This window comes from Telmatherina bonti (assembly GCF_933228915.1).
Source record: "Telmatherina bonti genome assembly, chromosome: 20".
In the NCBI taxonomy this organism is placed as follows: domain Eukaryota; kingdom Metazoa; phylum Chordata; class Actinopteri; order Atheriniformes; family Telmatherinidae; genus Telmatherina; species Telmatherina bonti.
The window spans coordinates 22,624,299-22,650,150 of NC_136618.1; the positions used below are offsets into that span (position 1 = coordinate 22,624,299).

The 25,852-nt window shown below is 38.5% G+C and overlaps 1 protein-coding gene across 1 annotated transcript in view; it reads left to right on the top strand.

Annotated features, from left to right (window-relative positions):
• Nucleotides 1-23,507, top strand: part of LOC306770766 (RNA-binding Raly-like protein) — a gene marked incomplete at both ends in the record, with an annotated part of 57,069 nt that extends 33,562 nt beyond the window's left edge. The window contains 6 exons of the mRNA XM_079259694.1: nt 7,363-7,438; nt 8,981-9,028; nt 12,054-12,235; nt 19,691-19,804; nt 21,790-21,959; nt 23,475-23,507. Coding sequence (XP_079115820.1) covers nt 7,363-7,438; nt 8,981-9,028; nt 12,054-12,235; nt 19,691-19,804; nt 21,790-21,959; nt 23,475-23,507 — 623 coding nt within the window. The remainder of the gene's footprint in view (nt 1-7,362; nt 7,439-8,980; nt 9,029-12,053; nt 12,236-19,690; nt 19,805-21,789; nt 21,960-23,474) is intronic.
• Between the last annotated feature and the right edge of the window lie 2,345 nt (nt 23,508-25,852).

The following is a 25,852-nucleotide window of genomic DNA, read 5'->3' on the forward strand; positions in this document are numbered from 1 at the left end:
TGTGAATTCCAATATCACTGGAGAATACATTGTTTTCAGTCAATTTAACCTAATGTTTTGATAATTATTTAATGTATAATGCTATCACATGCTCACATTTTTAAATGGCAACTACAAGTATTTAGCTTAAAGCGCAAAATGCTTCATCTTAATGAAGAAGCCTTTGCATTCTTAACAGTAGCTGTTATTAGTTTGCTCCTATAAATTGCATAAAACATAGAGCTAAACATTAAATGCTTTTAAATAAATGCATGTTTTTGTTTGTTTTGCATTCTATGTCACAAATGTACCAGTAAATATACTGGTATGTATAAAGTTACAAAAATATGTTTGTAGGTTTTCTTGATGAAGTTTTAGAGTTCAGTGCCAGGTGACTTGTCAGGAAGAGGAGAGCCTGCACAGCTTCTGTTGTTAAAGAAAATCTGGAAGTTTCTGGAAGCAAATATCCATGCCTAGAAAATCTACCTTACATGTACATTTAATTTAAATCTCCTTGTGTGGTTTTGAACAAGCTTTGAACTTTATATCAAAGAAATGGGTACTTCTCTGCAAACTTTAACTCTAAAGGGAGTCTTTAAAGTGCTCCAGCAAACATTGCCTAAGAAGAAAATGTTCTACAGTTTCTTTAAACTCATCATGAAACTGAACAGTTCCTTATGAGTAAAAGAAACAATTTTTTTCAGTCTGGTATTTCAACTCTCTCTTATAGTATTCTCTCAAACATATCTTGTATAAGAAAAATAAGCACTTCTACTTTTATTGCTATTAAATGGCACGTTTGTGAGGAGTTGACAGCCTTTATGGTGGGAACTGAACCGTCACCTGATTATTTTCTGTCTCCACATGAGGGTCCACACATTTAAAAACTTACTCAACTGCTGCTTTCTCAATTATAGCCTCTGTGCTGCACGGCAGCAGGTGTCCAAGCAGGTCATTTGCAGAAACAGAAAGCCAGAAAATAAGCTGTGTGTCAGTTGCTTTGTGTTCTGCAATTGCTGAAATGATATTTTGAGTGAACACAAGGTAGTTTAACATCCAAATGACTAATTTTGGTGTGTTTTTGGCTTACCAGGGGTTCATTCATAATAACATCACACTCCACCTTGTCATATAATCAGAAAATCATATACTTCATTGAGATTTTAATCATTTTTCTTTGAGAGGTTTTGAGAAGAAAAAGAATAATGTTGACAAAACTACAGTCCGTAGCACAGCAACAGCTAAGCAGGAATGAGTAATTTAAAATAGGTCAAAGGAGTTACAACAAATTCTTGTTTCATAAATAAATGTTTTCAAGTGTGTAGATAATCCACATTTTATGTTGGTTTGTCTTTATGAGGACTGATCACATTGTACCACTGTTGTCTGCTATATTCTTAGACAGTACTCTCAACCCCCCTGTTTTTAAGAATATCAATTTAGGTATTCAGGTGTCATTTTCTGTGCTGCGGACTGAGGACAGGTACCAGCAGGGTGTTGCATATTAAGATTTCCAGGAATCTGCATATCATCTTTAGTTTTTGTTGGATCACACACAGAATAAAAAAAAAAAACCAAAAACATTTCTTCTGTCTCTCCTGCTTCTTGACCTTGTGCTGACTCCTGCAACCCATTGGCTGTTAGCGCTCTTCTGAAGCCTCAGGCTATTAGCAGGGTTTCCCATTTCTGTCTAAAGGGAAAAGGGAGATAGTAGATTGTTTTCTTCAGGAAAAACACACAAAGAAACAGAAACAGAGACATAGCAACAGGATTTATTATGATTTCCACATGGCCAGCATGTGTTGTGTCCACAGCGGCATTGTATCCATATCCCCTATAGGTATATGAGTTTCTTCCTGTTGCTTGCATTTCTGCATGCTTCACTCATAATTTTTGGCTAATTCAGAGAACTTGTTCATTTGCACAATGTGGGCATATGGCTCATTTTATAGTTGTGATTTATTCAGTCTAATCCTCCATTTCTCTGCTGTTTTTCTTCCCTTCCAAATGAAAGGAGAGGAGAAATAAGACTCACAAAGCTTATGTTAGTGGCACAGGTGTCACAGAGAAAAGGCCCCACAGGTGATGCTCGGCACTGAAAAGTCTCTTAATGAGCTTCCTCAGTGAGAAGCAACAAAGTAAGAAATATAGGATGTGAGAGAGGAATGGCATCTGGTGTTAGATGTTGTCTTGTGTGAGTGAATGTGCAAGGAAAGGGAAGGGTATAGAAAAAGGGAGGACGAGACATTGAAGGATAAGGTGAAGCTGAGGTTAGAGCGAGAGGAATGAGCATGAGGAGTCAGAGTGGAGACACAGATGTAAGACAGCAAATGAGAACAATAAAACTCATGGGCAGCTTCCTTCAGGGAGTCACGGATCCTTGTTTTCTTGACAGAGGACACAGTCTTTGGTGATTACTTGCGCTTCGTGCCTCTGTCTTTCGACTACGGTTTATCTCCTTTCTTTTGTTTTTTTGTTTGGGTTGTTTCTTCCATGGATATCATAGCCATAACAATGCTACTTTAAACATATATTCATCCCAAAGTTAAGCTTGTCAGTATCTTCAGAGAGACAGACATTCCCCTTCTGAGAAAGAAAAGAAAAGCAGAAAATAAGCCTAATCCTATGTAAAGACAGCGAATCAAACATGAGATTCTGCAATAAGCACAGCAACACACCTACAAGGTCAAGCCCCCTCTTGTTTTTTTTTTTGTTGTTTTTTTTTTTTTTTTTCTCTTTTTGTTTCTGCTACCCAGACAGAGCAATGACCGACTGAAAAAGCCTTTCAGCACCACGGACAGCTCCACACCCATCTCAAGCTGACACAGCTGCAAGATGAGCTGGCAAACAAGTCGGTGATTCAAAGCAGTGGAAAAGTTTGGTCCCTGTTCCTGTAAATATCTCATTCAAACCAATTATTATTATTATTATTATTTTTTAACTACAATCAAACCCAGTATTTAGCTAAAAAGCAGGACCTAATAATAACCTTAACAGCATGGATTGTAATTAGCACCATTCAGACCCACATTGTTTTAAAAGAAGTGAGGTAAGTATGGATTCTACTTGCAGCATTTCCATTTCATCTTCAAGCAATGTAGATAAAAATAAATGTTTTATCATTTTGTCTATATGTGCAGGCTGAACATTAAAACTGGTATGTATGGCATGACTAATGCACAATTCAAGGTAGCATACATTCTTTAGTTACACTTGCATGCAGTACTTGAGAAACAATTAAAAAAAACATGACTTTCAAAGGTAAAGCTTTGTGCAAGGTATGAGTTTAGTTATTTTTATCCAGAAAGGGGTTTAACAACAGATTTTATCTTCAAGAGGGTTAAAAATGAAATTGATGTATTTCTCCAACAGCTTAACAGAAGAAAACATGCAAAATAAGAATCAAAGCTAAAAACAGCTGATGATGGCATTTACCCATTTAAATTGTCCTCTAGAAAGCTCGTTTTTAGAAAAAAGGAATGTTTTCTAAAAAGGAATAAAAAATTTAAATGGTATCTATTTATTTTTTGTTTGAATCTTTTATTTAAGAAACAAAGTATCTTAAATACAAATACTAAGAATCTTGCCTGTGTTTAAAAAATACTGTATGAACAGATTAAAAAAAAAAAACAAAAAAAAAAAAAACAAGTTTATAAAAAATATAACACACTTTGTTTGTAAATACTTAATATAACAGCTAATAGGTGAAAGATAAGGATGTCAGGATTGGTTATAAAAGGAACATTGACCAAATACTTAATCTCTCCAAGCAAGTTTTGGCTCAGCATTAACGCCTCAGAGAACCCTTGATATGTTCCAAAAAAAAAGGGAAAAGGCAGGAAGAATGGAGATATGTCTTCTGTGGTCACATATACCACTTTTTAGCTGCTTTGGGGAAAATAAACAAAAACTCAGTAGCTATAATGGGATGGAGATAACTTTAATAAATCTGAACATTTCATTGCTAGACAGGAATAAACTGGGCAATGCTTGATGTTTTTTTTGGGTTTTTTTTTTAGCTCTTTTTTAACAGCATTGTTTCCTTGTGTGTGCTTTACTTGCATGCCAATGGTCCAGATGTGTCTCCTCTTGAATTTGTATTTAGTATCTTTAAGTTGTGGAGTTAGTAAAGACACTGAAAATCTTTACTTCTGTGTATATTTGAAAGACAGTTGGATAAATAAACAGTGTGGACTAACAGATAACATATTCAAGTGTTTATTGCATTTATAAAAGGTTTAAATTCTTTGTGGAAATTGAACTTTATTCATAATTACCCTCAGCGACTTTGTGTAGGTATATTTTCTCTCTGCTAGGCTCTGTCTCAGATGATGCTTCACTAATCATCTCAATGCTAAGCCTAGCCAAGTTTTCCAAAGAGGCAAATATATGGATTGCTTCAACAGAGTGAACTTTTAAAGGAGATTCATGACATCTTCAATCACAGAAACCTGAAGCTCTGCTATCATCCCAGTGGAGACAATAACTGGGTTTACCTTGACTGTAAAGACAGAAAAGAGTTATATGGCTGCATGTAAATAAATTATTTTGGATAGAAATTTTAGTTAACTTAGAGGAGTTACTGCCTGAGATTTTTTTTTCTTTTTTCTTTGGGATGCCCATTATTTTGGTGCGACTGCCGTACACTAATTAAATGTTTCTCCTACAATGCCTCTGTCAGTAAGCCTTCAGGTTAATGAGCAAATTTTAATCATCTAAAGCTCTGCATCACAGTCAATCTAAACATAATCGATCAAATATGCTCATATACAAGCACACTCATTTGGCCATTCAGTTCTGTGTTAAAAAGTCTGTGTTTTAGCACGTCTAAGTAGGAAGTGTAGACACAGACCACGGTTTAATCCTATTTCTTGTGAGAGGAGCCAGAGGAAGAAGGAGGCAAGAGTTTGCCAGCAGCTTATTTTCACCCCAGTGCAATTCCACTCCTGGGGATTTGGGTGCTTCCTCTTTTTTTTTTTTGGCGTTGAAGAGAAGGGCAAATGCATAAATTATTTAAGCAAATGTGTGCAGCTGGGAGGGACACAGCGTTAGGAAGTGCAGCTTTTGCATGCAAAAACAATGTCAGAAAGCACCTTTAATGTAATTTATGTACCTAGGAAGTATGTGGCTGAGCTTACATTTGGAGTCTCTTTGCAAAGACACTTTGGTTTCTTTTCTTAAGGGTGCCCAGTTGATTATTTCATTCCTATTGATCGTAAACTTGAATCCTGCAAGTTATGAAACAACCCCGAGTACCTCACAGCTCATAAACAAAAGGCTCTGTTGAATCAAGGACACTACCAAAAGTATTGTCCTGCCTTTAGTCAAACTGCAAAGGAGGTACAGTATTTTCTTTTTTTTTTCCTGAAGTGATCGATTTTCCTCAACCTCTAATGCATTATTCTACTCATTTCCTCCAAATCAGTATTTTTGCTGCTCATACTTCATAAGAAAATCTTTTTAATAATCTATTTTTAGTACATTTTGCTCAATTCCTCATTTCTGTTTATAAACTTTCAAGTAGAATTTGTACTTTATGTACTTTATAGACATAAAAAAAAAAAACATCTCCTTTATGCATTTCTGTCCATTAGGATGTAAAGCAGTTGTCAAATATTTGTTTGATTTTACTTTCTCTTTTGCCCTTCAGATTATTTGTTTTTAATTTGGTTTATTTTCTAAACAAAAAAAAAAAAACAAAAAAAAAAGACAAATAAAATAAAGTGTGAATTTTTTACCATTGAGGCAGGAATGTACCCGGTATTTCTCTCTTTTAGTGTTTTTCACTCTGAGTTAGTTTGATAAGTTTGACAAGTTAGCTTCTCTCCCATAGGCTGCTCAGACTGTCCACCAACACAAACATCTTTCAACACCGATGGCATGTCGCGAGTCTTAAGTCCAGCTCAAGTCCCAGGTTACTTGCAGTTGTAATGAGTAATCTGCTGTGTGTCACCTGCCGTCTGGTCAGTTTAGAAGACTACATTATAAGGAATTAAGAGATTAAAAATTTGACTTAACCCTTTGTCTCCCAGGATTTTTTAACAACTCAGATATTTAGCTTATACTGACAAAGTCCTTGTCCCTCCAGTCTGGACAGTGTCTTTGCTTTACTGAATTCAGAAAGTCTGTTGATGAACATGGGAAAAAATTCAGATTAATAAATCTGAATATCTATCCTGCAGGTTTTTTATTTCTTCACAGGCCTCCTAATGACCCATTATATGGCTCGGGTGTATTGTAGCAAGTGAACATGTATAATTTTCACAACAGTGACTCAAGAGGCCCACGGTTTTCTTTTTTTCTTTTTATTTCTGCATCACTGCAACAGGAACATCTTATTTTCTTTTATGTTGTACTGTCAGTGCAGTTTCAGGGAAATGTTTCAAGGGACTTATTTCAAATCCTGGAGTGTTTAAAATATGTGAGCCTATATTGCTGCTCATCATTGTGCTGTGCAGACAAGGATTTTGTTAATAATAATAGAAGACTAAAGCAATGCATGGATTTGATTTGATGAGACACTTACCTGGAATGTGTAAACATAGTGTAAGATGTGAAGCAAAGTTTACTGGTTAGAAATTTTATCAAACTTTCATGGGTGCCAAAGGGATTTTTATGTCACATGACATTAAAGTCTTGCTGGAGCATGGCAGCTGTAATCAGTGTATGACAGATGTTGCTGTCTTTTCTTATTTATTTCTCTGTTTTGACTTTAAATAATGACTTCATGGGCTTCCAATGTGCAATAGGGGTTCATTTATGGAGCACATTTCATGTATAACACAGTTTAGTGCTATGTGTACAGTTAAACATGCAAAGTATTTCAACAGGATGCAGAAGAGGCATTGAAAAGAAAATAAAAGAACATAAAGAAATAACTGGCTATATGGCTAAAAATGCAGTTGTTTTTTTTCCTCGCATGCAAAGTTGTCGCCAGACTTCAGCCTTAGACTAACATTATGTTGAAATTTCTCCATGATATGCAAACAAAGTCTTTTAGAGATTGTTATTGTCTCTCTTTACTATAGAGACTCAGCCAGTACTGTTTTTATATCCAGTCATTTTACTGAGTTGTTACCAGTTAACCAGTTGCAACATGTTTCCACAGCTATTTTATTCAAGCATTTACTTTTCCAACCTTTTTTTCCACTTGTCCTAACTTTCTATAGCAGTGTTGCCATTAAATTCAAATTGAGAAGTTCCATTTTTGAGCATTTATTATGTTTTAATAAAACATTGATTTATCAAAATGAGGCTTTTACAATAAACTAATCCACCTAACCAAACATCAGTGGATAAGAAATAAGTAAAAATGTTAATTCATTGTTCGTCTTGACTTGTTCATTGACTTGTCATGACTAATGAATTTTTGTTTATTAACAGACATAAATATGGCAGGTGAACCAAAACCATACCGGCCTAAAGCAGGCTCCAAACGACCGCTCTCAGCCGTTTACAGGTAAGGCTTGTCCTCCATTTAATATTCAGTCTAGCTATCCTTGTCATAAACATCCATGCCATCATGCTTTTCTTGTAAATCTGCCATAATCTTCAGAATATGAAGATTCTGATGATGCTCTTCTTTTTTCTTTCTCTTTTGAACCTTGAATGTCTGATTAAGAGTTTAGTGATTTTCGCATTTTTTGTGGCTTTGCTGGAATTTATTCTGGGCGAGTCTGTAAAGCTCAAAGAGACACAGTTGTATAAGCTTCATTAAGTTTGGCCCTGACTTTCTGCCTTGTACATATCGCCTGTTAACATAAAAACTATCACAGTGCTTGTTTAGCTACTGTCTGATGTGACAGAGGACTAGATGGGTTATTCTCTTCACTGGGACACTTGTGTGTACTCTGATAGTGTACCCACTGGCAAAGTTTGCATTCCTAGCAATTCACTATTGCCCTTATTGTTGGTTTGTTTCATTACAGTTCTTATTTTACAAATCTATTAGGCTGTGCATGTCATTATAAACCCTCATTTACATTTTATTGCTTCAGATAAAAAGCTTGGATGTAATATGGTAATTATGAAGCAGGGGTGAAAATCAATTCAATTCAACTTCAATTCAACTTTATTTATATAGCGTCAAATCACGGCAATGCCATCTCAAGACGCTTTACAGACAGAGGGGAAAACATAATGAAGGCCAATTCATAACAGCCTATATAAGGAAACCAACAGATTGAGTTGAGTCCAACTCAATCTCCCATCCTGAGCAAGCACACTGGCAACAGTGGGAAGGAAAAAACTCCCTTTTAACAGGAAGGAAACCTCCGGCAGAACCCGGCTCAGGACAGGCAGCCATCTGTCTCTGCTGTGTGGGGGGAAGAGGACAGAAAGACAACAGACAACAGGAACTGCTACTCCCGGCTAGGGAGACCTGCTGAGACAGGAGACATACATGTTAATGATGCAACACTGTTATGGGGGGGGATAAAAGAGAGAGAGATAAAGAGAAAAAGAAAGAAGCTCAGTGTATCAGGAAATGTCCCTCAGCAGTCTAAACCTATAGCAGCATAACTAAGGGATGCTAACCATCCCTAGCTATAGGACTTATCAAAAAGATAAGTCTTCAGCCTTATCAAGACCAAAATGAAATGGCAATACATTAATCCCAATCAAGATTTCTGTGAGAGTCCCAGCATTTTAAAATAGCTCCCCCCCCCCCCCCCCTCTTTATTACATTTCATCTAAAAAACTTGAGCGGATGACATTGATTTTCTTCTATTGGTTTTAAGGAATGATCCTCTTTTCTCTCCTGTCTGCCAGTTCTCACCCTCTGAACATTTTCATGTCTTTGCACATCAGGTCACTTTTCTAACATATGAGGACATTTAAGCAGAATAGAATGTGTGCATTGGAGTCAAAAACTGAGTTTAATATGCTTGTTTCCACAGATCTAAATTGGCTTCTTCTAATACAATCTACCTTTTTTCTCCTTCATTGCTGTCTCTCTCCATGCTTCTCTCTATACCCTCCTCCCCTTTTGTTTCTCTCTAAGCGGTTATGAATTTGATTATGAGTACTACAGGGATGATTTCTACAGCAGGTATGTATCAGTCGCTTTCTTTCACATTCATTCTGTTATTGTATTGAATGTAGGATTCAAAGAAGCTATTAAGACATAAAAACATCAAAGAATTACTACCAATTTCTCAAACAACATCTACAGTAAATGCTATACAAACAGTTTCATGGTGGGAAAGTCTGCGAATGAAAGCAGTTATATTAGTTATGAGATAAGTTATTAAAAATATGATAGTTATGTATCTTTAAGATTTCAACAGTATATTTGTCCACATTCCCAGAATTAGGAAGTAATAAATGTACCATGATCATATTTCCGACAGCAATGTTCTGTATTTTGACTCACTTGCAGAGAATCTGTTGAAGCAAGAAGCATATTCTGACTCGTAGAAAGAAATAAGGAAAACTAAGTAAACTAACTATTGAATATGTGAGAGAAGGGAGATGCCCACTGCCTACAAGGCTGCGATGAATATGCATGTTCATTGGATTTACCTGGTTAAACATCACATGTTACAAGGTAAAAGTTGGCAATTTTTACTTATCAACTATTACTATGAAGGGAAAAAGTATTATTCATTTGTTCATTTATTTTTGTATATCTGAAATATGAAGTTAAAATTTAAATTAAATCATGTCTTACATTTTGTATATTTGTTTCGTAAACAGTGTTTTTGAGTTGTATGTTTACTTTTACCTAAATAGCAAATAATTTGACTTCTTGGACTGCATCATGCAAACTTTCTGAAAGCCATTAAATAGAAGAAAACAACTATTAATAAAAATGTCAAATGCATTCTCACTCCAAGTGGGCACACACTGCTTTATCAAGACTGTAATGCACATGGCTCAACTCTACGTCTTGCAGGGTTAATGTTGTTATTTCATTATTTTGTTTTTTGTAGTTTTTTTGTTTGTTTTGTTTTTTTGCTAAACATAAACAAAACTACTATATGTATAAATCTCAATAAACAGCAAGTGTTGTTTGGCAGCAGAGAGGATCCGTGGTAGGGAAATAGATCCATGCAGTTGAGTAGAGGGTATGCTGGACACAGAGGAAAAAAACAAATCAGCTTCACTAATAGTTGTAATAGGCAGAGTAATAAGGATAACTTTGGATGGCCGTACCATACCACTGGTAAGTACATGAACTGGCGCTGAGTGAAGAGCAGGCCAAGGCTTTATAGTCAAGAATAATCAGGAACAGCTGTGTCCAGACACTCAGGAGAGCTAGGAGGAGAGGCAGGGACACCACAGCCTGACAAGTCCTAACGGCAAGAAAAAAAGCAACTACAGACAGTGCTCCCACTACTGTATCATTGCAGTTTGTGAATTGGATTTGTGCTCATGAACATGGATTTGCAGGCTTGTGTAAAGTTATCACAAAAAAGAGGTTTTGTGCTTTAACACGTTAAAAAGACGGCAATATCTGCTTTAAGAATGTGGTGACGGAGTTATCCAAGAGACCCAACATTGCTGACCATCAGATCCATCCATGATTAACATTTTTCTTTGTTTCTCACTAAACTTGGCCTCCATGTTCTATATATATACATATATATATTTTATTTTATTTTTTTATTTTTTATTAAGTTAAGGTCAAGCGATTGTGGAAGCCAGGTTGTCTTATGCAGCACTCCATCATTCTGTTTCTTGGTAAAACATTCCCTACACAGTCTTGATGTGTGTTTGGGATCATTGCCCTCTTGAAATATAAACGATGGTCCCACTAAGTGCAAACCAGGTTGGATGGTATGTCGCTGAAGAATGCTGTGGTAGCCATGCTGGTTAAGTGTTCTTTGGATGTTGACTAATTAACTGTTTCACTAGCAAAGAACCCCCATACCATTCCACATCTCCTCCGGCATGCTTCACTGTGGGAACCACACATATAGGAACCATCTGCTCACCTTTTCTGTGTCTCACAAAAACATGGCGAGTGGAACTAAAAATCTCAAATTTAAATGAATCAGACCAGAGCACAGATTTCCACTGATAAGAGGTAATTCCTGATGTTTCTTGGCCCAAATTAGTCTCTTATTTTTATTTTTATTTTTTAAGAAGTGGCTTCTTTACAGCAATTTGACCATGGATGCCCAATTTAGGCAGTCTCTTCTGAACAGTTGATGTTGAAATGCATCACCATATTGAATTCTGTGAAGCATTTCTGTAGGCTCTTTTTTGAGGTGCTGTTTATTTGCAGTGTCTGAGATTGGTGACTGATGAACTTATCCTATGTAGCTGAGGTAACTCTTGGTCAAACCATGGACAAACCATTCCAGGTGACTGCCTTATGAAATGGATCGAGAAAATGTTATGAGTGTGCCAAGTTGTCACCAAAGCAAAAGGTGGTTACTTTAAAGAATCTAAAATATAAAACAAATTCTGGTTTATTTGCCACTTTTTACCATACCCACAGGCATGGGTTTAGCAGAAGATTAGTCTGATTCATCGTCATTTAAAGTCTTATGTCAGATTTGATTCAACAACCTCACCGCGATCAAAGTACCCAACTTGTCAGAATGACCTGACAAATGGAGCATGCAGCTCAAACATGCTGATGAAGGAGCACTCTCATTTATCCACCCAATATCAGAGTGCTTATCTGTTGAGGTATTTTCCACTTGCTGAATGTCAAACCTGCTGAGAAGTGGGACAATCTTTCTTTCAGAGAACAATCAGAGTCAATGCCTTCATTTGGCATTCAGCACCCTCTTATTTTTATTCTTTTCACTTTAAGAAGATCTTTGGAAGGACAGCTTTCAGTAATGGTCTGGAAATGTGTACAGGATGAGTGATGATAGTAGGTTTGAATTGTATGTTTTTGTCTTTTGTTTTCATGTGCCTTTTGAGCAAAAGAACAGAGAAGAAATCCATAGCAAATCTGTGTTGAAACACAACACTGGGATCAAAGAGTAGGTTTTAGAAAGTGCTGAAGGTTTGATGATCTGTAGCTAGTAAGTGGGTATTAATAGGACCTCTTGTAAAAGATGGTGGCTACAGAAAAGTGTAAGAAGTATAATTTTGCAGGTTTTTCTTTTCTCAAGGCTTTTTGACTACCACGGCAGAGTGGCCCCACCACCCAGAGCTGTGATCCCTCTGAAACGCTCCAGGGTGCTTGCTCCTTCCTCCCGCCGTGGGAAGACTTCCTTCCCCATCAAAACATCCTCCTCTTCCTCCTCTTCATCCTCCAGACCTCCCACATCATCCTCCTCCTCTGGTGTCAAACGTACGTACAATGAAGGGCTTTTTTTTCTCCCTTGGTTATGTCAGATCTGACTTTATTTGTAAAGAGCACAGCCTAATTACATTGACAGTCTGTCCTTTCCATAAACTAATGCAAATCTGAAAAAAAAAAAAAAACGTGCATGCAAGAGAAAGGGTAGTGGCATAATTTATCAGCGCTACTTTCGCCTCTCCGCTATAGAAAGCTATTTAATTCACTCCAGCAGCTCAGAACAAGCCACACTGCAATATAGAGCAAACATTAAATTGCAAACCCAAATATAATCTGAGTTCTCTGAACAGCAGCCATACAACAAACAGCGCTATTCTTGTCACCCAGCATCCATCTGGATCTCATTTGGTCCTCTGATTAACTGCTGATGCATTAAAACATCCTAAATGTAATTAATGTGAGATTGGGCGCATCTCTGTGGAGTCGCGGTCAGCTGTGTTTTCCTAAATACTGGTCTCTATCTGTAGCCTGTGTAATTGGTTACAGTGTTTGTTTCATTGTTGGCTGTCTCAGCCAGTGTTATCAGTGTGAGCAGCTTGGTAGGGTCTGTCAGGAGAACCCAGCTGCAGCTGGTATTACAGCGAAGGGAGAAAAAAGCCCATCTCCCATCCTCTTTTTGGAAAGAGTCAATGAATTTTCCTCTGTGTCTAAGCAGAGCTGCTGTTTGTTCGGGGGACTAATTTGCCCCTGCCAGGGCCATGAAAAATCACTGTGTGTATTGAGTTTGGCTGAGACAGATTGGACACCAAAATAAGGTTAGGTTGTCCAAACAACAGGGTGGGTTAGTGTAGTAAGTTCGAACTACTTGGACTGAGCAAATAATTCACGTCAGAGAAGATGATAGAGGTAAGATACTGACGATTAATTTTTATTCTGCAATACATAATGTGCAATAGACAACAATGCTAAATCAAATACCAGCTTTGTTATTTAACAATAAAAGACTCAGGAAGAAGCTAACAAACTGTAAATTTATTGTACATATTGCGATGGATCAAAGTTGCCCTGGTTCTTCTAAGCTTTTGTAGAAATAAACAACTAAACAGAATTTATTTAAGACCATTCCAGTTGAGTTGGAGTTAACCTACAAGTGTGCATTTGTAAATATTAATTTAACATGTTTGCAAAGTGCAGAGTAAACAGACAAAATATGACTTTCCAATTATTGTTAAACTGCAAAAGCCCAAAGGGCAAAGATTCACATAAGCTTTGTTTTCGTACAAAAGTTGCTCCAAGTTTTACCACGTTTAGGAAACGGGACTAAATTTTAGTTTTTGTGAAAATAGAGCTAGATGTCATGAGGTGATTCATAAGCCATAACACCTGTTTATACAATTTTAAATAAAAGTTTCTCTGTAAAGACAAACACTGAGAGCTTGACACTAAGAAGTGAAAAAACCGACTTAATAAAGGCTTCATACGTCCAGATCATCACATTTTATGCCAGGTAAAACCATTTTTCTCAAGCAAGATAAACACTAATGCTAGTGCTTATGCATGCAAATGTATATGGTGCCTCATGATTTGTTTTAATTTCCAAGTTTATTCAGTAGTTGAGATGTTTGTCAAATTTCAGACAATGACAAAATATTTAATGGTTTAAGCCACAATTTACATCCAGTATGAGACATGAAAAAATTACAATTGGCTTACAAGAGATTAGGTTTTTCACTATTTCTTTGCCTAATGTGTAGAACAAAATGTGTCCTGTTATAGAAGGAATACTAATCTCGAGATTTTAAAATTGGGAGCACACCTACAACTGTGAGGCTTTGTGCCTACAAATGATAAAGTCACGGCTGAGTAAGGATTTTGTTGGACGACGCCTTAAATAATTGAACAAAACCAGCTTCCAGCCTGAGTTTAGGTCCATGTAAGAGTGCACCCATGAATTTGAAGACAATCTCATTGAATATTTAAAAGTATATGGTGAATTTTGCTCACTACAACAGCCATGCATAGTCATGTCAGAAAGTCAGTATGTCATCAGGACATTAAAACATTGAAAACAGGAAAATACATCCTAGGCTTCTTACAAGCACATAACATATCCCTTTGAGTTGTGTGCTTCAGCTTCAAAACTAGAAGCACTTAGAGTACAGACCTCTGCTAATGATAGTGAGCATAATTTTTTAGTTAAAGGCTCTAAAGATAAAATCATCCTAATCTCATAGTAAAGAATCCTTTTTTTTTTTTTTTTTTTTAAAAAAGTCCTGAATCCTGGCATTGATCTGGATCACTCCAAAATATTGAATTACTTGTTCCTTATTTGATTTCTGAGATTTACTGAAAATTTCATAAAAATCTACCCATAACCTTTTGAGTTATGTTGTTAACAGACAGACCGACAGACAGACAAACAAATCAAAGCCACCAAATGCATGATTTCTGCTTTGGTGGAAGTAATAACAAAAGTACATCTCTGCAACCACTTTTGACATCTGTTTGAAATCTATTGATGAAGTCACGACACACAGCTCATGACCATAGGTTAGGGTAGGAGCATAGATCAACTGGTAAACCGAGAGCTTTGCTTTCTAAGCTCCTTCTTCAACACAACAGATCAGTGCAGAGTCCGCATTTTTGCAGACGCCGCACCAATCCACCTGTCGATCTCAGGCTCCATCCTTCCATCACTTGTGAACAAGACCCCAAGATATTTAAACTCCTCCACTTGAGGCAGGACCTTACTCCCTACCCGGAGAGGGCAATCCTGTCTATTACGGCTGAGGACCACGGTCTCAGACTTGGAGGTGTTGATTCTCACCCCAGCCGCTTCACACTCTGCTGCGTATCGCTCAAGCGAGAGCTAGAGATTACGGCCAGATAACGCCAACAGGACCACGTCATCTGCAAAAAGCAGAGACCCAATCCTGAGGCCATAAAACCGGATCCCCACAACACCTCAACTGCGCCAAGAAAATTTGTTCATAAAAGTTATGAACAGAATTGGTGATGAAAGGCAACCTTGGCAGAGTCCAACCCTCACCGGAAACGATTCCGACTTACTATCGGCAATGCGAACCAAGCTCTGACACCTGTCGTACAGTAACTGGACAGGTCATACAAGGGGGTCTGATACCCAATACTCCCGGAGTACCCCCTACAGAAGCCCCCTGGGGACACGGTCGAACACCTTCTCCAAGTCCACAAAGCACATGTTGACTGATTGGGCACACCCTCCGGCCCCCTTTCTTAAAAAGAGGGGGGGGCACCACCCCAGTCTGCCAGTCCAGAGGCGTTTCCCCGATGTCCACAAGATGCTGCAGAGACGTGTCAGCCAGGACAGCCCCACAGCATCCAGAGCCTTAAGGATCTCATCCACCCCTGAAGTCTTGCCACCAAGGAGCTTTTAAACCACCTCCGCGACCTCAGCCCCAGAGATAGGAGAGTCCAACCCCAAGTCCCCCAGCTCTGCTTCCTCATCGGACGTCATGTTGGTAGGATTGAGGAGGTCTTCGAAGTGTTCTTTCCACCGACCCACAACATCCCAAGTTGAGGTCAGCAGCTCCCCATCTCCACTGTACACAGTGTTGACGGAGTACTGCTTCCTCCTCCTGAGTCACCGGATGGTGGACCAGAATTGCCTTGAAGCCGTCCGGAAGTCTTTCTCCATGGCCTCGCCGAACTCCTCCCATGCCCGAGTTTTTGCCTTGGCGACAGCCAAAGCCACATCCCGCTTAGCCTGTAGATACCTATCAGCCGTCTCCATAGTCCCACAGGCCAACGAGGCCCGATAGGACACCTTCTTGAGCTTGACGGCATCCTTCACTGCAGGTGTCCACCAACGAGTTCTGGGCTTACCGCCACAACAGGCACCAACACTTTTTGGGTTCAGAAAGGGGGGATCCCAGTCATTCCCCTCCAGGTCTCACTGTCATTTCCCATGTGAGCATTGAAGTACCCCAGCATAACGATGGAGTACCCAGAAGGAGCATCCTCCAACACTTCCTCCAAGGACTCCAGAAAGGGTGGGTATGATGAACTGCTGTTCAATGCATAGGCACAACCACAGTCAAGACCCGTCCCCTCACACGATGGCAGAGGGAAGCTACCCTTTCGCCGATCAGGGTAAACCCCAACATACAGGCACAAAGCCGGGGGCCAATGAGGATGCCTCTCACCGTGAGCAATTATTGAGTGGAAGAAGGTCCAGATCATCTCGAGGGAACTGTTTCCAGAGTCCAAGCCCTGCGTCGAGGTGAGTCCGGCTATATCTAGCTGGAACCGCTCACGCGCACAAGCTCAGGCTCCTTCCTCGCCAGAGAGGTGACATTCCAGGTCCTTAGAGCCAGTTTCTGCAGCTGAGGAATCGGACTGCCAGGGTCCCCACCTATTGCCACCGCCCAGCTCACATTGCACCCAAGCCCCATGGCTCCTCCCGCAGATAGTAAGCCCAGGGGAGGTGGGGCCCATGTAACCCTTTCGGGCTAAGCCCCACCGTCCCCACAGGCAAAGACCCGACCACCAGATGCTCGCTCTTGTGCCCCAGCCATGGTCGTGGCTCCAGAGGGAGGCCCGTTGACCCACGTCTGGGCAATGGAACACTTCGGCCATTGGTCGTCATCATCATGGGGGTCGCTGAGCCGCACTTAGTCTGGTTTCTCCCCTAGACTCTGTTTGCCATGGATGACCCTACCAGGAACATAAAGCCCATGACAAAATAGCTGCTCGGATCAGGACACACAAACCCCTCCACCACGATAAAGTGGCGGCTCAGGGAGGGTACTAGAGGTACTAGGAAGAAAAAGATCATTACCATCTCAAACCTAAATCTTTTTGTTCAGTTTAATATTTATAATACAGCGATCAAAAAGATCCTCTCTATCCCCAAGATAATATGTCTGCTGTTGTAAAATGAGATCTATTATTCATTTTCTAAATCTTTTCTAAAGGTTATTTATTGACAATAGCATGTTTCACCCTTTTCCTTTGACCTGAGCTATCTACAGATGCAATGTTGGTGTAGCTGCGTTGGAAGAGGGTGTGTACGCTTTCCTCTGCAGCTTATGTAGTTGATAGCACAAAAGAAAAAATGCCTGGAGACCCAGATAAATTAAAAACTGTTCCACACTTCCTTATCATCAAAGGACTACTACTAAGCTGCCCAGAGCAAGTTCAGATAATGCTGGACTCAGGAAGTGAGTATATATGTGAGTGTATTCATGGAGCCAGTTCATACAAATGGAACAGGAGATGCTGAGATGGAGATAGAGACACATCAGTGTTTCCCCCACTGGGATATCATTGTATATCCATCTCTTCACCCCCATCCAAAAGATTTAGATTTGATCCATTTCTACAAAACAACATGAAAATAGCTCCTGGGGTTTCCACATTCATATTACGTATGCACTCCCCCATTTCAGACTGGTATTATTTGCTACTTTTCTCTCTCTTTTCCATGGATGCATTAATCATCCTGCTCCGTTATAAAGAAGTCATGCATAGACAAATATCATACAGGATCCTACAAGGGCAGCTGTTGTGTTGTTTTTCAGCATGAATTTTGCTGAAAGATTAAAATGTCCTTTAGGGGAATATAGCTCACTCCAAGGTAATATGTCAGAGGGTTTTTTTTTTATCATGCTCTGCCATCTTCTATAAATGTGAAAGTTTATGTTTTATTCATGAAATGAGATCATACAAGGTAGCGCGCACATATTTGAGGAGCTCGGCATTGTGATGAGGGTGTAAATATACATCAAAGAAACTAACTTAAAGAGCCACATGCAGACACGATACCAAACAAGTATTGTTTTGAGTTTGGGCACTCATGTCTCTTGTGTGTGATTTGTGGTGGAAGCCTGACAGGAAGTGGTGGGTTTGTTTACTGAGTACTCATTCATCCTCTCGCTGGCCCTGAAATAATCTGATAGGTGTCAAAAAGAATTTAATGTTTTCATCCTAGCTTTTAGTGTCTATGTCAGCGTATCCACCCTCCTCTGGAAACATGACACGTTTCAGCCGCCAAGGCTTTAAGAATGAGATTATCTTATTACTTTAAGGTCTAAATTCTTTAATCTTCTCAGTTTAAGCTGTTGAGGAGCACACCCTTATTTCAGCAGCGGTGATACAGACCACACTAAATTAAAAGTGATGTGGTTCTATCATTTTCAACCAGTCTGTGCTTTACAAATGTATTAAGGTTAAGGCTTGAACTTTGACATGATAATGTTACACCTTATTACCTCAAGCTCAGATTTGCATTGTTGAGAGAACACCGAGACCCAAAGCAAAGCATAAATGGGAAGGCAATTATTCATGAGCCTGTAAACAGAAGCTGTTGGAGGGGAAACTTGTGGCCATGCTTCTGGGCTTTTTGTGTTTTTGTGTTTGTGATGTGTTTGTGATGTCATGATCAGGCATATTTGAGGGTGTTAAACATTCTTGTCTTTTACAAGCATAAGCACAGGTCATTTAGTTTTCATTTTAGCCATTTACAGTAGTTTAAAATAAAAGAGAAGATGGAAGTAATACTAAAAAAAAAAGGTTTCTAAGCTCAAACTGTGCTTGAGTTTGATGGCACACTGATATTCATCATGCATATTTCTGGGACCATGTCCTGGAGCCACTGCCCTGCAGCATCCCAAGGCTAAGAAATTGCACTTCACAGCTTTTTTTTTAATTTTTTTTTTTTATTTCCAGCTAGGGCATGATGTGACAGCTGTGTTTTCCTTTATGGTACTGCATCACATGCAAGCAACTGAGTATTAACACACTGGCCATGTTGGATGTACACCGTGGGTGATCCAGCACAGAAATGCTGGAGGACACTACCAGAGTGAATGATAAACAGGAAGTGAGAAAGTAAGAGTAAAAAAAAAAAAAAAAAAGTAATTAACAAGAAGAGACAGAAAGCAAAGCTGAAGCCAAGATGCCAAAGTGAAATATACTGCAAAAATTCAGACATGTGGCTTTAAATTAATTGTTTGCATTGTGATTGAAAGATAAGCCATTCATAATGAATCATTTATATTGCAGGTAAGTTGCAATTACTTTGCTTCTAAAATTATTATCATGAGGATTTTACTTGTCAATCAAATCTATTTACTCTAGAAATTGCACCAGTTTAAAATTTCAGCTAGTCAGATGATAGTCGAAAATGAGTGTGATTCAGCAGTTATGCAGCTGCCTGCTAAGATAAGCAGACATGCTGAAAATCAAAGCATTTATGAAAAGTAAAACAACACTGCTGGGCGTAAAACAAACACTAATCTTCAAATTAGAAACAGCATCTCTACTGGATAACCTTTCCAGTTGGCCACACAGAGATCCCTTAGCAAGAGATCACGTTTCTGAGCAAGATGTGACTCTGAGTGTGAAAGGTATTAATAGATAACAGTGGAAATGAGTGCAGAGATTAAAAATGAAACAAACCAACCTAAAGTAACTATAAACATACTGATTTTTTTTTTTTTTTTCTCTGTGTCTGTACCTCAACAGTGAAGACGGACCAGCTCCAGACTATCAAACGAGAGCTCACTCAGATCAAGATCAAGATCGACTCTTTGCTTGGACGTCTGGAAAAGATTGAGAAGCAGCAGAGAGTTGAATCCGGTGAGACACACACTGCAGTCTGAGCAGGACAGGACAGGGGAGGGGAGGGAGAGAAGGACACAGTGCAGTTGGAGGGAAATTAAGAGCAAACGTCAGCCATAAGTCTTATTGACAGAGTTGGAGATAAGAGCAGCAGAGTCCTCTGTCATATCAGCAGACAGGTGTCAGCGCCAAGCTGACTCTGTCTGTTTGAGGTCTTTTCAGATGCCCTGTGCTGCAGGACAGCCTCAGACTGATGCTCACTGTGAAGGTCACTTAGGAAACATGCCATAAAGTGCATGTTGCATGTTTTCCATTTCAATGCGCTGCTTTATTTAAAATGTGAAGAATGATTTCTCTTTAATTTCTATATAAGATAAACAAATCACTTCATCCTCAAGGAAAACAGCTGTTAAAAGAAAACATTTCATCTGATCTGTATAACTGTCATAATACATAAAAAGACTGCATTAGATGTCTAATCTGAAAAAGTTTAGCAAAATTAAATCTGTAGTTGAATATAAGATCATTTAAATTTCTTGTCTGAAGGAAAACAGCTTTGTAGCACTTTCAATAACTTGATGCTAAAAGACAAAGAATAATATTGTCAAGTGTTTTATTTATTAAACACTCTTTCCCACAAGACTAAAAATTAACAATTGACTTTTGTTATCAGTATTTAAAGGTTTAATAAGCATTCAGTACTGGCTCAAATGGCTCTGCAGGGGTGACAGAATTTCACCAGCTGAATTAACAAAGAAGAGGAAAGTAGAAATGTTAATTTTTACAAATAATTCTTGGAGCCTTAACAGTTAAATTGACTGCAGACTATAAGCAGCATTGTCTCCAATCCGGCAGTGCCAGCCCACAGATATAAAACAGGACACATCCACTTTAGCAGGGGTAACGTGCAGCTGGGAGGCTGCGACGTAAACTGCAGACAGGGGAGGACAGGGTTAAGAAAGGATTATTTTTATAGCAAGAAGAAAAAAGTGCTGTCAGTATAAAGTCTAGGTATTGCATCTCAAAAGAGAGCATGCTGCTGCAGAAAGATTGGTGAAAAGCCCTACAAGCCACATTGTGCATGTTTAAAATGCACACTACCAGTCAAAAGTTTGGTGACACCTTCACAAATTGCAGCTTTAAAGCGTCTATCTGCTTTGCAGCAGTCTGCGACCATTTCCCTGTGAACAAACAGTACCAGTGCCACATGCTAACAAGAGACAATCAGTATGTGTCTGCATCTGTATTATTAATTATCCAAATAAAAAAATGAAAGTGCCTCTATAATGTTCAAAAACACATAAGAAACCATTTGCAAAGGATGAAAAGTCTTCGGTTTGCACTGCCTTTTCCAGCTGTGCACCATTTTCTGAGAATTTGTGGAAGTACTGGAGCCCAAGTTAGCACCATCCTGAGTTATTACAGTACAGTTTGAGGATTCAGGCTGTAATCCACAGCTGGGATAAGCTCCAACTCCCCCACCAAGACCCTGAATTGGATTAAATGGATGTGGAAAATAGATGGATGCAGCCCCAACTCAGTGACTCATACAGGAAGTGCAAGTTCATAAACACAAATAAGTAGTTTATTCTAAGTCTATTCCAAATTTGATAGAAACATCGTAGCAATAGTTTCAGTCATCTGATGATGTTGGCAGTTGCCCAAATCCTTTTTAACTGATTGTGTTTGGTAGAAACAAACTCAGAAGATTCCTTTGAAGCTAAAAGTAAAGTACAGGAATTTTGTTGCTGATTTGGCAGAAACATGGGTCAAAATGTAGAGGCAGCTGTTTAGTAATGAGCATCTGCATCAAAGTGACTGCTGATCAATTCGTTACATTATTTACGACAAACGTCCTTCACTTCCATTCAAATATAAGAATCAGCACAGCCTGTAAGGGCCAGAAAAATGGAGTCAGTAAACTTTAGAGGAAATGCCTTTCACCAAATAGGCTGAAAACTGTGAATGTTTTGCCTGAAATCTCTTTGCCTGCTTTCTTTTAGAGGCTCAAAGAAAATATGAGGACAACTGTGACTCCTTGCATGAGGAGTCTGTGTCAGAAACAGCAGAAAACTCTGGGGAGGAGGCCGGTGAAGGGGCGCTGGACGGGGAGGCAGGAGAGATGACCGATGGAGGCGAGGACGACTACGACGAGGAGGGCAGCCACCATCTGGTAAGAGAAAAGGTTGATAGGGCTGACAGAGGTGGGTGGGCAGGAGGGGGGACGAGAAACTCTATGCACTTTGGAAAATCTCTAGCGGGCAGATAGTGTTCGCCTTCTGAAAGTTAATTTTTCAGAATTATTCATGGCCACAGATCTGAGCAAGCGGGGCTTCACATGAGTGAATGGTGAGGGCGCCTGGACTGACAGTCTCTCCCTGTCGACCCCGGCTGAAACAGCGTAGGCACAGCTCCTCGCAGGCCCACACACACAGACTCCGGCTTTAATTAAAACATGGGGTTTAGAGGCTCACAGGAGAGTGTTTAAGAGCAGACCTGACATGAACCACATCGACCATGAAGTGGTGGATGTAGAACAATGTAGAAGAAGTGTCCTTTCAGAAGAATTGCAAAAGACGAAACGAACAAAAGCAGACATGTCTGGAGATTAGATTATATTTGTTCAAATCATTTAATTTTTCAAGACCGCTTTGTCCGAATAGTTTTTTTGGTCAAACAAAGTAATAGGTCATTTGAAATAAATCCATTGAAACAAATTTATATGTATTCATATAAAATATAATGATGTTTCATTATGCATAAGACTATATCATTTTTATGTATTTTTTTTTTATTGAACATATTTGGGCTCTAAATATTGTAATTCCATGACAGATTTAGGAAGACTGTTAAATCTCCTATTGTAGGAACCAGAAAATAAATACATCTTTTAAGACTCTAATTTTGAGGAAAAAAAAAAAGAAAACTGCATCATAGTTCCTTCAAAGCTTTTATCAGTTGTATTCAGCATTGATGTCAGTGAGCTGTGGCTTCAGGGCTTATTTATATATATATATATATATATATATATATATATATATATATATATATATATATATATATATATATAATACTCTTTTTTATTTTTATTTATTTATTTTTTTTTTAAATTGTAGGCTTTTTTTTCATCACATGCTTTCAGTATTGAAGGCTGACTGTCACTGGTGTTTTCATACTGAAATCTAATTGCAGTATTTTTTCCCCTTTTATGTTTGAATGGCCTTGCGGCATGAAATTAATTTTTTTTTTTGTAACTTAATGACAGCTGTCGCTGCATTTGAATTCCTAAAACAGATGTTCTTCAGTTATATTGCCATGTGTGTTGTTCATGACGCTCACGAGTCCAAGTCAACATCAAAGCAGTTTCTGATGTTGATCCGAGTGGCCTTGCTTGCTTTATCATGCTACATTCATTAGCCATTAGCCAGGTGACCACAGCTGTGCCATCCTTGATGAAAGCGCTGTGTCCTTGCTAATGGATGAGATTATTTTTCAGCGACACGTTGGAGGAGATTTATTTGTTACCAGAAGGTCACAGTGATCGCAATTTATGATAATGCACCGCAAAGACTGTACTCTTGGTTGGCACAGCTTCTCTTGTTGAGCATAAATCAGCAGTGACCTTTAAAAAAGTTTAAATAAAAATCTGTGCACTCAGTTCTATCCTCCCATATGCTTTCCTTTTCAGATGGAGAACCATGTATCGGATATCGACAACTGAAATCAGGTAAGAACTCTGGGTTTGTGTTGAGTCAGTGTCCATTACAGCAGCTTCTGTGTGAAGTTGTTCATCAAGACTACACTCATTAAAAAATATAAAACCTCAGTCCTCATTAAAAAACTGTAACCACCGAACTGTGTCCAAAGCATCTCTAAACATTCGTTAATCATCTCTCAAGTCATGAGTTCCATGACATTTGGAAGACCAGCTTCACTGAAGGGCAGCTAATATGGAGGGAGCATTAATGGTATTTCAATGGGCCAGAACTGCCCATAAACAACATTCATCTAATTGAATTGTGCAGAAGGGGGTATGAACGGCAAGGCCTAAGGTAAAGAGTTTCCTGCCTCTCGCTTCTCGGGGTGCGGGTAATGATGCAGCACTGACATCATTTGGGTAGCTCTTCACAGCAGGAATGTGTTTAGTAGTGTTTACAAGTTTGCAGTCTGTCGAAGTAACATTGAGCTGAAGTCAGTGACAGCCTGCTTTACTTGCTGGGAAAGTAGAGAAAAACATGCATAATTTTAGTAGTTTTATGCACATAGTGTAGGCAGAATATTGGACACAATTTGGAAAAAAAAGTCAATTCCAACACGAGTTGAGATACTGTGTTGTTTTAACCCTTTAGGTACTGAACTTTATAGAGTTTTAAAGGCATACTGGAAATGAGAAAAATGTTGATTACGAGCCAGAATTTGATGGAAGAAAAATGAATGATCTATGATTTATCATTTCTTATTGTGGCATCAAAGCTTCGCAATACTTTAACTTTTGTAATGTTTTCCTCCACACTCTCACACTCTTCCTTAATATCTGACAGTAAGGCAGTGCAGGACCATTAAAATTTCTTTCATTTTTTAGAAAGGTCCATCTCATGCTCTGACTGCAACTTAGAGCTGGAAGCTACTTCTGAGCTCTGTTTCAATTAAAAAATATGGCTTTATGGGGCAAATATGTGTGTGTATATATATATATATATATATATATATATGTATGTATATATATATATATATATATATATATATACATATATATATATATATATATATATATATATATACATATACATATAATATACACACACATATTTTTCCATTGTATTTATTGGGAAAAGTTCTGTTGACTGGTGCTTGTTGCAGTTTATGACTTTGGTGCCCAAAGGACTGATCACGTAATCTTGAGTATCTTCAGATACAAAATTTGCTCAGAAGTCTTTATTGAACTTTTGAAATTTGGATAAATAAGATCCACTTTTTATGTGATTCAACACATTCTTAAAATAGTTTGATTCTGCAAGAAAATTCAGTCGATTTTGTATTCTGACCTGCTGCATTGTTAACCAGGCTGTGTGCTTGGGATAATTGTGATGTTGAAGAGCAAACGGTTTTTCAATCTTTGTACTGAAATGCAGAAGATCTTTCTCCAAATATATTGTAGAATTGTTCAGTTTCTTTTTCGTTTGATAAAGTTGAATAACAATTAATTCTTCATTCTAATGGAATAGAATACAGGATCTGAAAACGGGGGAAACTGGTGAAAAAAATATAACGTTCCAAAATTTGTCCTACACTCTCAGGTCTCATGTCTTTAAGTGATGTGATCTACTGGCACAGACATTACTGCTGATGCTTTGAAACACCAGCTGCAAAGGACCTCTAGTTTATCTCAGTTGAAACCAACAGTTTCACAAGTACTTTTAACCCGATTACCTCTGCCACTGCCGCTTCTCACACTGGAAAACATCCAATTCTTACATAAAACATCAGTCTCACAAAGGAGTTGAATTGGTGTCAGCATCCCTTCCAAGCCTAGAATTATCATATCATCCACGCCAAAGCAGATGCTTTCATATCTCAGGGGTATTGTCTTATTATGACAGCGCTTTGGAATGAAAAAAGGTTGGCCACCTAACTTTTGTCACCATGAAAAATATTTTTTTTCTCTTGATTAACAGTAAAGCAGACAACTTTTCAAAATACTGTCCCCAGAAAATATGGATGTCTGGTAAAATAAACTGCATTTGCAGTAAAAATGTCTTTATGCAAGCAAAAAAAGACTTCCGCCTTGCCAGGCAGCTGGTGTCCCACTTCTTTCCATCTCTTAAGAAATCCGGCGTTACACTTGAGTTTTCCATTTCCTTTCCATATGTTGCCTTTTTTTTTTAAAAAATTCTATCAGATGGCACATTACAAAACCTCCTCGCAGCACATATATTTGAAAACCTGAAAATCCCACTTGGAGTTGTAGAGAATACATGAATGTTTTACTTGCAGGCCTACCGAGGATTGAAAATCACATTGAGAACAGCCTCAATATGTCATGTCCAGAAGGATTAGAGAGGCAAA